We start from the raw sequence: 13943 nt of genomic DNA, 5'->3' as shown, positions 1-13943 counted from the left end.
CTAGCAGCTTTTACACAAAATAAGACCCACGGAGACAAAGGGACATTCAGTTCTCCACGAGGACACGGATTATGTAACCGAGATTGGATATCGATCATCGAGTCATAACGCAGGAGGTGCTGAGGTCATTGACGCAGTAAAACAGGGCTCGTAAAACAGGGAGGAGCCCAAAGAGCCTGGGGAGCTGTGGGAACGATCCCGGACCTGGACTCTGGACCGGACTGTGGCCCAGACTTCCGGACCGTGGGGAGTCCAGGAACACAAACAGACGCTGTGGTGGTTTGAACAGCTCTGTCAATATCAAACAACCCAAGATCGACATGGGAGGTCTGAGCTGTTAGAAGTAGAACCCGGCTGGTATATCGGTCGGCCGATATGGGCACTTGCAGACAAATCGGCTGTCAGCGTAAATCAGGGGTGTCCAACCTGCAGCTCGGGAGATACCAGTAACTCACCAACCCTTTACACGTAGCTCGCCAAAAGATTTTGAAATGATAGCATTGTGCTGATGAATAACTTTTTTTTTTTTTTTGTGCACTTAATAAAGCAGATGTCACAGAGAAAAAACAATTAGTAGTAAAATAATGTGACTTTTTTTTTTTTTTTTATTCCCAAACCCCCCTTCCCATTCCCCTCCTCCATTGTAATATCGAATCTCCATTGCAAAAAAATACAACAACAACTACTACTACTACAACAACTACAACAACAACAACTACTACTACTACTACTACTACAACAACAACAACAACTACTACTACTACTAACAACAACAACTACTACTACTACTACTACTACAACAACAACTACTACTACTACTACTACTACAACAACTACTACTACTACTACTACTACAACAACAACTACTAACAACAACAACACTACTACTACTACTACTACTAACAACAACAACTACTACTACTACTACTACTACAACAACAACAACAACTACTACTACAACTACAACTACTACTACTACTACTACTACTACTACTACTAACTACTACTACTACACAACTACTACAACAACAACTACTACTCTACTACTACAACAACAACTACTACTAGAACTACTACTACTACTACTACTACTACTACTACTACAACACTACTACTACTACTACTACTACTACTACTACTACTACTACTACTACTACTACTACTACAACAACTAACTACTACTACTACTACTACTACTACAACAACTACTAGAACTACTACTACTACTACTACTACTACTACTACTACTACTACTACTACTACTACTACTACTACTACTACTACTACTACTACTACTACTAATAATAATAATAATAATAATAATAATAATAATAATAAAGCAAGTAATAAGTAAATTGAATAAAGTAATAAATACAATTTAATAAAGTAATAAGTAAATTAAATAAAGTAATAAGTAAACTGAACCTGTCAAATCTATTTTAACTGTCAAAGCCTCTGTCCCCTTTCATGTTGGAATGGACTAGTCAGCTAGTAGTAGTAGTAGTAGTAGTAGTAGTAGTAGTAGTAGTAGCAGCAGTAGTAGTAGTAGCAGTAGTAGTAGTAGTAGTAGTAGTAGCAGCAGTAGTAGTAGTAGCAGTAGTAGCAGCAGTAGTAGTAGTAGTAGTAGTAGTAGTAGTAGTAGTAGTAGTAGTAGTAGTAGTAGTAGTAGTAGCTGGAGACTTGTCAGAGCATAACTTATAGCAGAATCATATGTAATGGATGTAACAAAAATGCAAATGTACTAACAAAAAATTAAAGCTTCTTTCAGCGACCTCATTAATAAGACAAGTTTCCAATCCACCCTAATCCAAACAAGAGCAATCAGAGATATCAACCTGGTCCCATGAGGCGTCGGTGGGTCAGTTCATCACCACAGAAGCAGTTTCCAGCCCATATTACATGATCATTATATCCACAATACAATGTGTGTATGTGTACAGGCCCATGAACATTTGTGTGATCTTGGTCACACATGAGAATGTCTGTGTTTACTAGTGTGGAACCAAAATGTCATTGTTCATGAGTTGTGTGTATGTTAGTTGTGTGACTGTAGATCAGTGTGTTGTGTATCACCAGAAAAACAAAAAAAATGTTCCAATCAGAATTTTATAACTGAAAGAGAAATGAACTGTTATAATTAGTGATTATCTTGAAAACTATTAATATTTGACTGTACAAATACATCGAATTATAAATAGATAATAATTTTTCTGAGATTTTGAGACCACTCCCGTTGCTCGAGCTCTATCCTTCGCAGAGTTATGAACAAAAATGCATATTTTGACCTTGATTACTTTGACCTTCAAGTGACCTTGACCAGTAACATCCAGTGTACTCTGGTTATGTGTGTGTCAACTTGTGTGATAATTGGGTGAATATTTTAGGCCGCAGATGGTTGAGAAACTGCAGAACTGGCCGATCCTTTATAATGGCCCGACCTTTCAATTGACCCGTGTGACCTCAAATGACCTCGGATCATCACCAAACTTTTATTTTTTTGCGGCATCGGACACGGGGGCTTGACCCACGTACCAAATTTGGTGACAATCGGCCCATAAATGGTGGAATTATCGCAGGTGGACACACACACATACACAGGGTGAATACAAAACCAGGTCAACCCTTCGGGGACCAGGTAATTATAAGCTCCTTTACATAAATGCATTGTTCTTTAGTAGCAACAGCTACTAAACATGTGGAACTACATCTCCCATGATTCATTTCAGCGTAAACAACATGAAGAAATATGGTTTTTACTTGAACTCTTGAGATTCTGACAGTAATCATTCAAACCAAAAGTGTCCCATCTAGAATTATATTTGCCACTCCAAAATATCGCATCAAATATTGTGATAATATCGTACCAAGAGATTTGGATTTCATTACACACCTAGTGCTATATGAACCCAATCATCACTTATGTAATATAGAAAATCACATTCTATTGTTTAAAGAAAGATTTATATGATCATTATTGATGGGTATCATTAAGAAGTTGCAGATACGATACACACCTCGATACACAGGCCACAAAATGATACATATCTCGATACAGTGCACTTTCGGTTCGATACGACATATTTCAAATCGATTCAATATGGTTCAATAAAAAATAAAGGCTAAATCATGTCTGTGATACTAAAAGTCTTTGGGCCCAGTCAAGCAGAAGTAAACAGCAAGGCCAAAAATTCAAGTTAATGCATCTGATCTAAAAATGTATTGAACAGATACATATGTACTCTAGTTTATGAAACTGTTGACCTTTTTTCTGTACCACTTTTGGTTCTAAAGTTCCATATGTTTTAAACAGACCATGTATGAAACATGGAACAAAAATTATTTCCCAAATTTCAAAGACCTGCAAATCATGTCAATAAATGGATGTATTTCATCATATTTTATGTTATTCCATCTTTGAACTGTTGATGAAGGTACATGATTTTTTTATTTTTTTTATATATATTTAAAATGATAAAAATTTGCTTGGAAGGACTGACATATTTTATAGAAATAGTAAAGTATTTGGAAGAAAAAGTTGACAAATGATGTAAAATCCTGCACCTTCTACTTGTTTGTACAATTTTCCCTCCGTTACTTTTCCCTCCGTTACCATGACCTTTCTTAATAAAAAATCTCATGACTCAAAAAGTAAGAGGTTTTTCAATCTAATCTTGTACCATATGGTAGAAAACTATATGAAGCAAATATTCAAACCAGTTTGTTAAGGATATGGAAGTGAGAACCAAGAGTTATCACTGTTTGGATTTATTGCCCAAAAAGTGCTGCATATTTCATTCCCTCCGTTACCGACATGAGTTTTTTAAAATTTTTTGTCAACAACTTGAAAGAATATCACAGGTTTAACTTGACCCTGTTGGAGTGTAACTCTTTCCTACATTCTGATACTTTACTTATTTCAATAGTTCCTCTAGTTTCTGAATAAGAGACATTTAAATGTCAAAAATCTGACCCTGTTTCCCTCCGTTACCACTTGACCGGACCCTTTGTTAAACCACTTTTTGCGCAAAGTTCATTTGAAACACAAACATTTTAATCATCAAAACCAGTCAAGTGAAAATGTCAAATGTGTTGCATAAACAAGTTTCCTTCCTCTAAACAGGCAACAAAACTGTAGCTGGAACAAAATAATTTAGTAAAATACAGAGGCGGAGCATACCTCGAACCTGGAGGGGCCCCCAACCAATTGCCCTCGCCTTTACGACTAACGGCCGAGGCCTCAGAGCAATTTGATTTTCTCTCAATATGACATTAAATGAGAGGAGTTTTACTTTTAAACAAAAAAAAAAAAAAAAAAAACACCATTAAAATATCATGTGATTGACAAATGTATTAACTGTCAAAGCGTTCCTCCTTTCATGTTAGAATGGACTCATCAGCTTGAGCCTGATTTGAACATAATTATGGCATAATCAAACAAAAATGGAATTGTACTAGCAAAAAAAATAAAACTCCTTTCAGCGACCTAATTAATAAGACAAGTTTCCAATCCACCATAATTCAAATAAAGATGTGTGTCTCAAGAACAATGGGGAAAAACAGTCAATTAAAAAAACAAAAATCAAACAAGCAAACAACAAGACATCATAGTGAGGGCCCCAAACTCAAGTTCGCCTAGAGCCCCCAAATTGTTAACTCTGCCACTGGTAAAATACACAACCGGTCAAAAGTTTTAGAACACCTTGATTTTTCCAGTTATTTATTGCAATTCAAGTTGTACAAGTCCAATGAGTCGCTTGAAATGGTACAAAGGTCAAAACTGAACAGACAGAGATTAAATTAAAAAAGATAAAAGATACAAAACACAAGTCCAAGTTCTTCCAAAATGACCTCAGGAAAATAGAACAAGATGGTAAAACCTGAAAACCCGGAGTGTCCAGCAGCAGCACAGTGTCCTTAAACCTCACCGAGCTGGTTTGGGATGAACTGGACAGAAGAGTGAAGCAACCTACAAGTGCCACACATTTATGGAACTTCTGTACAGTGTTGGGAAGTTTACTTTTAAAATGTATTCCCCTACAGATTACAGATTACAGATTACATACCCCAAAATGTAGTTTGTAACGGAATCCATTAAATCACTTAAAGTGAGTAATGTAATCTGAATACTTTGGATTACTTGATTTGCTGTAGAGAAGCAAAGACGAGGAAATCATAACATAAGATGTTTTGTCTGATAAAAGAAAATAAAAAGCCCAGACTTTACTTCACTGTATTAAAAATATTATTGATAGAAGAGGAGGAGACATGGTCCGTGCAGCATGGTTTAGTCCTGTTAAATCCTGTTTTAGACCTGGTTTGAGTCCTGGTTTAGTCCTGGTTTAGTTCTGGTTTAGTCCCGGTTTAGTCCCAGTTTTAGTCCTGGTTTGGACCTTGTTTAGACCTGGTTTTAGACCTGGTTTAGACTTGGTTTTAGACCTGGTTTAGACCTGGTTTTAGACCTGGTTTAGACCTGGTTTAGTCCCAGTTTTAGTCCTAATTTAGTCCTGGTTTGGACCTGGTTTAGACCTGGTTTTAGACCTGGTTTTAGACCTGGTTTAGACCTGGTTTAGACCTGGTTTAGACCTGGTTTAGACCTGGTTTTAGACCTGGTTTAGACCTGGTTTAGACCTGGTTTTAGACCTGGTTTTAGACCTGGTTTAGTCCCGGTTTAGTCCCAGTTTTAGTCCTGCTTTAGTCCTGGTTTAGTTCTGGTTTAGACCTGGTTTTAGACCTGGTTTAGACCTGGTTTTAGACCTGGATTAGACTTGGTTTAGTGTCCGGCAATGAGTGTAATTACAGGAAAAAAAAAAAAAAAAAAGGATATAGCCCGAAATGTGAAAACAGGAAAATACCACCGTGTAATCCATTTATTTCAACAAAGTAACTGTAATCCAATTACCACTCACTGAAACAGTAACTGTAACTGAATACAGTTACTCATAATTTGTACTCTGATTACATAACTCCGGTACATGTAATCTGTTACTCCCCAACACTGCCTGTAACAGATTTGAGAAGAACTTTCTGAACAATATTTGATTTCTGTTGTAAAAAGAAGGAGCCACGCGTGTGTTCAATCAAAAGTTCTGAATACGTAAACAGAAAGAAAAGTATTCTAAAACATCACTTTAAACTATACACTATTTCAATATTTTTGCACACCTCTAATTATCATCGTGGTATCAGAATCGGTATTGAGTATCGAGTCTGTTCCTTAGTATCGAAGTTGAGTTTGATATATTTGTATTATAATTGAACATTAGAAATTGTCAAAATGTAAAAGACTGTGTGTGTAAGCTGTGTACTATTGAAACTAAACTGGTGGTGGAGCAGTGGCACTCTCGCCTCACAGCAAGAAGGTTCCTGGTTCAACTCCCTGTGTTTGGGTGGGCTTTACCCTCTAGGGCTACATGAGTTTGGGAAAAAAATTGAATATTTTCAGCCAAACTTGGCGATCAGATGTGTGAGTTATGGTTTAATAATTATTTGAATTAAGAAAATAAAATAAAAAAATGTAAAAAAAGACTGAAATCTGAAGTGATAAACTAAAACAAGCATCACATTCAGCAGCGTTTATAAGAATATAAGTTTATAAGAAGACAGGAGGTTTTGTTTGTGGAGGAGGTTATGGAACTTCAAAAACTGCAGCGTCTGGGATTTGCTATTTTTTTGTTTTGTTTTGTTTAGTTTTGTCAAATTGTGATTTTGATTGGATTGCTCGAGTTGTGGAGTCGGGTCCCGCTGCTCGTGTACGACTCCACAGTACTTTGAATAACTCTGTGTAACTTTCTTTTCTAACCACATCAGCTGTGTACTCTGTATACATCACTGTGCAAACTCCAACTCACAATATTTTCTGTTTCAGCATCAGAGGAAAAAGTTCATACTGTATGTGTAAGTCCAACACATGACGCACATTCTGATCAAAAACACAAAAGTCCAAATACTGCAGTACTACAAATACTGCAAATACTGCAACTACTGCAACAACAGCACATCAGCACCAAGATTTTCACCAACACAAAAAGTGCAAGTCTCCAAGTACTACTACTACTACTACTACTATTATTATTATTACTGCTACTACTACTACTACTACTACTACTACTACTACTACTACTACTACTACTACTACTACTATTATTACTACTGCTACTACTACTACTACTACTACTACTACTACTACTATTATTATTACTACTGCTACTACTACTACTACTACTACTACTACTACTACTACTACTACTACTACTACTTACTACTACTACTACTTACTACTACCACTGCTACTACATGTAGTGCTAATATTACTACTACTACTACTATTATCATTACTACTGCACTACTACTACTACTACTACTACTACTACTATTATTATTACTACTGCTACTACTACTACTACTACTACTACTACTACTACTACTACTACTACTACTACTACTACTACTACTTACTACTACTTACTATTACTACTGCTACTACTACTACTACTACTACTACTACTACTACTACTACTATTACTACTACTACTACTACTACTACTACTACTACTACTACTACTACTACTACTTACTACTATTACTACTACGCTACTACTACTACTACTACTACTACTACTACTACTACTACTACTACTACTACTACTATTACTACTACTACTACTACTACTACTACTACTACTACTACTACTACTACTACTACTATTATTACTACTACTGCTACTACTACTACTACTACTACTACTACTACTACGACTGTTACTGCTACTACTGCATGTACTGCTAATATTACTACTACTACTACTACTACTGCATGTACTGCTGATATTACTACTACTACTACTACTACTACTACTACAAATACAACAACTACTACTACTACTACTATTACTACTACCACTGCTACTACATGGAGTGCTAATATTACTACTGTTACTGCTACTACTGCATGTACTGCTGATATTACTACTACTACTTGGCGGCACGGTGGCTGAGTGGCTAGCACTCATGCCTCACAGCAAGAAGGTTGTGGGTTTGATCCCCGGGTCGCCTGGGCCTTTCTGTGTGGAGTTTGCATGTTTCTCCGTGTGTCTGGATGTGTTTCCTCCGGTTTCCCCCATTAACCCAAAACATGCTCCAGGTCCAGAACAGTTGATAGTCAAGGTCAGTTAAATACAATCAATTCAATCATAGTGTGTCCTTAGGCAAGACACTTCACCCACATTGCCTAGTATGAAAGGTGTGTGTGTGAGTGATGGTGGTGGTCGGAGGGACCGATGGTGCTGAGTGGCATGGCAGCCACACTTCTGTCAGTGTGCCCCAGGGCAGCTGTGGCTACAGTAGTAGCTTAGCTAGTATAGAGTGAATGAATAATGCTGTGTAAAGCGTCTTTGGGGACAGAAAATGTCTGTGAAAGCTCTATATAAATAAAGACTTACTTACTACTGCTACTGCATGTACTGCTAATATTACTACTACTACCACCACTACTGTACTACATATGTACTAGGACTGGGTAATTCATCAAATTAATTTGATTAATTCAGTTTTTTAATAATAGAGAAGAAGTGCTAAATTATGAAATAATTTTAATGAAATTAAACTTTCTTATAAAGCAGGATATTGTGCAAATAAAAGTCAATATCTGAATATCTGTACAAATGTAACAGAAGACAGAGGGAAGAGTGTATGATAAGAATGAAAACATTAAGAGTTTTCCCTGTGGAAAAAAACCCCAAACCTCCAGATGTTATTTTTGTCCCAGTTTTGGCATGTACTCCCACCATCATATAATGAAGATTTCACTCCAGAGCTGAGCACCATCCACTCACATTTACTTCAACTGTGTTTTAATCATACTTTTTCATCTTAATGTACTGTTACTAACATGTACTACTACTACTAATGTACTACTACTAACTCTACTGCATTTACTGCTACTAATATTACTCCTGCCACATCTTATAATATCGCTTAAACTACAAATGTGGGTAGTAGTGATTTAGTATTACAGTAGTCGTACTGAATAATTATGAGACCCTGTACTTTTACTCTTTATTATATTGTAATGTTTATATAGTATACATTCTACTATATCATTTACTGTACAGTGTAACAGTACTCTTACTCGAGTAATATATAATACCTTGTAACAGTATTGTTATTTGATTAATATACAGTACAGTGTAACAGTACACTTACTTGATTAATATACAGTACAGTGTAACAGTACTCTTACTTGAGTAAAAGTTATATCTACACTTGACTAAATCTTTATGTGACAATCTGAAATGATTTGAACGTTTGTGTTTCTTCAGATTTGATTTTGTTTGTTGTTTTGTGATTTCATATTTTCTCCTTCACTTTACAATAACAATGTATAATTTGAAGTTACAGTTGGGCTTCTCTTTAAGTTACTCTTGAGGAGTTGTTTTCAAAAATATATATTTTAGTCTTACTTGAGCAATTTCTTGAACCACTACTTTGTACTGAGTAATATCACTTGTAACGTCACTCTTACTTACTAGTACAAGTTAGCTCCTCTTCTACCACCTCTGTTTATGGGTCACTACTTTTAACTCTGAGTTTATTGGGTCACTACTTTTGAAAGTATTTGAGTAAAGTTGCTGTGTATAAATCACGGCGCGCTCGTGTGTCAGAGAGCACGCGGAACAGTGCGCACGGAGCGAGAGGATGACGCTTTGTGCAGCTGTAGGCTACAAAACTCCGCAAAAAAGTTTACACAAACATCAATAAGTGCATGGATCTGGATCTTACCATTTCGGTGCGACCTCCGAGCCTCCACCCACACCGCGCACAAGACGCACAGGACGCCGACAAGAAGCCGTCTCATAGCCGCAGTCATTCCGCTAGAGTCCGCTGCGAGAGTCTGGAGAAGTGCACCGCGGAGATCAGCACTTAAAGCCCGGCTCAGAGGCGAGGAGGGACCCACACTTCCGCCTGCCGCCGCCGCCGCCGCCGCTGCTGCTGCTGGTGGTGGTGGTTACGCGGCGCGCACGGGGGCGAAGCGAAAGCGCATCAGACGCGAGGTCCCTCCTTCTTACGCGGAATTAACCCCGAGTCATTATTTGCACAAGGCTGGAGCGCTTTGTCACCGGCTCAGAAACACGCGAGGGACAGACTGAAGGAACGAAGCAACTCTCTGGCACAGTTTGGTGTGATTATTCAGTTAATAAAGCTGATTACAGGTGATTATCATGACTACAAGATTGATTTATTTGAGCTTTCTATCATGTTATAATTTTGTATCGTTGTTCCCTTCTCAAAAACGTGCCTGGAGAGGTTTTAAAATTCATCCCCGTGTGACAATAATTACCCTAAAACTAGATTAAACATGAGTGAGTGCGCAGATTTCACTTTAATTCTACAATATCTGGACATCTGTTTTACTTTTTTATTTATTTAATTTTTTTTTTATTTATTTATCACCTTCTTTTAACATCGCAAAGTCCTTGGAGATGTTTGTGTTTTATTCTGTGCATAAAACATTTACTGATCCTGACAGTTTCAATGATGAGAAGTGGATAAAATAATGAAAATACCATGTGCTCAGACTAATGTGCAGATGTTGTAGCTTCAAAGTAGGAAAATCACTCACGTCAATGTAATAAACACACAAACATCGTTCATTTAACTTTAGTTTGTGATTTTATTTTCTGCAATCCAGTTATAATCTGTCAGTTATCGTTATACATATGAACAGTGTAAAGCAAAAAGCATTTGGGATCATTTCTCTTCAGTCTCCTCTCTGCCTCATTTTGTTGTGTTTATTTTCATTTATATTATGATTTCACTTATGTTATATGTTCCATTGTATAAGAATGTAAATCTTTAATTGCCCAAAATAAATAACACGACATAAAAAAAAATAATAATAAAAAAAATAAGAAAACAAAATAAAAAAATAAAATAAAAAAGAAATAAACAAAACTAAATTTAACTAAAATAAACTAAACTAAAATAAAATAAAATAAACCAGTATTTTATGCTCATCAACAAAACACAAACTTACATTGTGTGAATCATTTGACCAGGAGTCTCCAACCTGTAGCTCGGGAGCTCCCAGTAACTCTCCACCCTCCTCCAAGCAGCTCACCAAAACATTTCTGAAATAAACATACTGTGCTGAATGGCTCAGATTTGATGAACTATCATTGTACATGTATCGTTTTGATGTTTAACTTTGTGCACTAATACATGGACAAAGGTTTATGTTTTATAGGTGTCAAACTGTAGTCAGTCTGGCACCACCTAGTGCCTCGGCTCAATTTCATTTCTCTCCAGTGACTAGGTCAGGAATCAGAATACACTAGACGATTTGCAAGAACCCCGGAAGTGCGAGTTGGGACACCAGCCAATCAGTGAAGAGCCAGACATTCAGTGTTGTCAACAATTCTCAAGATCGAGGATTTAAAGCCGCAACAAAGAGAATGTTTGGTGAATTTTATCAAGGGGAAAGACGTTATTGTCCTTCTTCCTACGGGATTTGGGAAAAGTTTAATATACCAGTTAGTCCCAGTTAAATACGTCACAACCAAATAGCAGTGATTGGTTAAATATAAAAAAGTATCTGCCTACCATCAAGCGAACGAACGCTGCGAGGTCAGATGATTTATACAAAGTGAAACTGACTGATGAATCAGACCAGTCGAACAGTTCCCCATCTTAGACTTTCTTCTAATAATAATACATAATAATAATGCATCAGTTTTATATAGCGTTTTTACGGACACTCAAAGACACTTTACAGTTCATTCTTCATTCACTCCACACCTGGTGGTGTAAACTACTACTGTAGCCACAGCTGCCCTGGGACAGACTGACGGAAGCGAGGCTGCCAATCTGCGCCATCGGCCCCTCCAAACACCCCAATCACTTTCATACTAGGCAATGAGGGTGAAGTGCCTTGCCTAAGGACACAACAACAGTTTTTTTTTACGACTGTCGCCTCCCTGTGGCTCCTGATTTTCCCAGTGTCTCTCATCCAATTATGCTCAATTTCTTGTAACCGCTAAAAAAACGCAGCTCTTTGGCATTTTCTTTTTTGTAAAGGAGCTCACCAGAAGAAAAAGGTTGAAGATCCTCGATTACGACATGATGGTTGAGTTATTGAAATGAAACCAAATCAAGAAAATGTCACAGTAAAAAAACTTTCATACCTTAATTCATTTATTCATTATGCTGGGACTGCATGACACCTGAAGGACCTTTATCGAAACTCTCATTACAGTGAGGTCTAAGATTATGTACGAGGCTCCGCCCACAAGCCTACGCCACCCACGCTCCCACACGACAATACGACAAGACATGATACAAAACTGTACACAGCAATTTAAAGACAAATCAAAATCACCTCCACTGAAATGTCACAAAATCCTGTGTTTTCAAAGCACAGACACACACCAAAAAAAAAAAAAAGTTCAGATCATTTTCAGATTGTCACATGTCCTGTTCATTGACCTTTAGTGTAATTTTCTACAACCTAAACACAAGAATAACTAGAAAAGCAGTCAGAGAGCGCAGACCTCCGCCAAGGACTACCCCCATTTTTTATATAAATTGCGATAAAATCAGTCTTCTGGATCAGATCCGGATCAGCCTTTGGAATATGAAAGAGGATCATTGTCCATCCCTGAGTCAAATTTCATGGGGTTTGGTCAATAATTAACCCAGATATTGAGAAACAAAATTTTTGGCCCCATTTACCACAATGTTAACTAAAATTTCAAAGTGATCCAGAATCCAGGATTTCTTCCGGATCACCCCCAAAATGAAATCACTTCTTCCTTTTCACATTTCCAACAAATCCTGAAAATTTCATCAAAATCGGTCCATAACTTTTTGAGTTATGTTGCTAACAACAAACAAACAAACAAACAAACAGACAAACAGACAAACAAACAGACAAATGCCGGCAAAAACATAACCTCCTTGGCAGAGGTAATAAAGGATAATATAATAATAAAAGAGGAGTTTGTCATGTAAACTGCCCGTTCACTGAACTTCATTCCATGGAACTGTGATTATCTAAACCTAACCCCACAAGGACTTACCAGGAAAAGGGTTCGAGTTTTCCTGGTAATCTGACGGAGCAGAGGAGGAAAGGAGAGGGTCAGAAGAGAAAAGAAGAGAAGAGGAGAAAGGTCAGAGGAGAAAAGGAGAGGTCAGAGAGAGAGAAGGTCAGAGGGTCAGAGGAGAAAAGAGGAGAAAAGGAGAGGTCAGAGAGAAAAGAAGGTCAGAGGAGAAAAGGAGATCAAGGAGAAAAGAGAGGGTCAGAGAGAAAAGGAGAGGAGTCAGAGGAGAAAAGGAGGGTCAGAGGAGAAGAGGAGAAAAGGAGAGGGTCAGAGGAGAAAAGGAGAGGGTCAGAGGAGAAAAGGAGAAGGTCAGAGGAGAAAAGGAGAGGGTCAGAGGAGAAAAGGAGAGGGTCAGAGGAGAAAAGGAGAGGGTCAGAGGAGAAAAGGAGATCAGAGGAGAAAAGGGTCAGAGGAGAAAAGGAGAGGGTCAGAGGAGAAAAGGAAGAGTCAGAGGAGAAAAGGTCAGAGGAGAAAAGGAGAAGAGGAGAGAGGAGGGGTCAGAGGAGAAAAGGAGAAGTCAGAGGAGAGATCAGAGGAGAAAAGGAGAGGTCAGAGGAGAAAGAGGAGAAGGTCAGAGGAGAAGAGAGAGGTCAGAGGAGAAAAGGAGAGGGTCAGAGGAGAAAAGAGGAGAAAAGGAGAGGAGAGAGAATCAGAGGAGAAAAGGAGAGGTCAGTCAGAGAGAAAAGAGAGAAGGTTCAGGAGAGAGGTCAGAGGAGAAAAGGAGATCAGAGGAGAAAAGGAGATCAGAGGAGACAGAGGAAAAGCAGAGGAGAGGAGAAAAGGAGAAAGTCAGAGGAGAAAAGGAGAGGGTCAGAGGAGAAAAGGAGAGGGTCAGAGGAGCAGAGGAGC

General features: G+C 37.8%; 1 protein-coding gene across 1 annotated transcript in view; it reads right to left on the bottom strand.

Annotated features, from left to right (window-relative positions):
* tfpia (tissue factor pathway inhibitor a) overlaps window positions 1-9865 on the bottom strand; it is a 114039-nt gene extending 104174 nt beyond the window's left edge. The window contains 1 exon segment of the mRNA XM_020942064.2: window positions 9778-9865. Within this exon segment, the coding sequence (XP_020797723.1) occupies window positions 9778-9865 (88 nt within the window).
* Between the last annotated feature and the right edge of the window lie 4078 nt (window positions 9866-13943).

The sequence above is a fragment of the Boleophthalmus pectinirostris genome, unplaced genomic scaffold (genome assembly GCF_026225935.1).
Source record: "Boleophthalmus pectinirostris isolate CB_2022bp ecotype Guang Dong unplaced genomic scaffold, ASM2622593v1 HiC_scaffold_1, whole genome shotgun sequence".
Lineage (NCBI taxonomy): Eukaryota > Metazoa > Chordata > Actinopteri > Gobiiformes > Gobiidae > Boleophthalmus > Boleophthalmus pectinirostris.
Note: the sequence above shows the minus strand (reverse complement) of the source record. Positions and strands in the feature narration are given on the sequence as shown.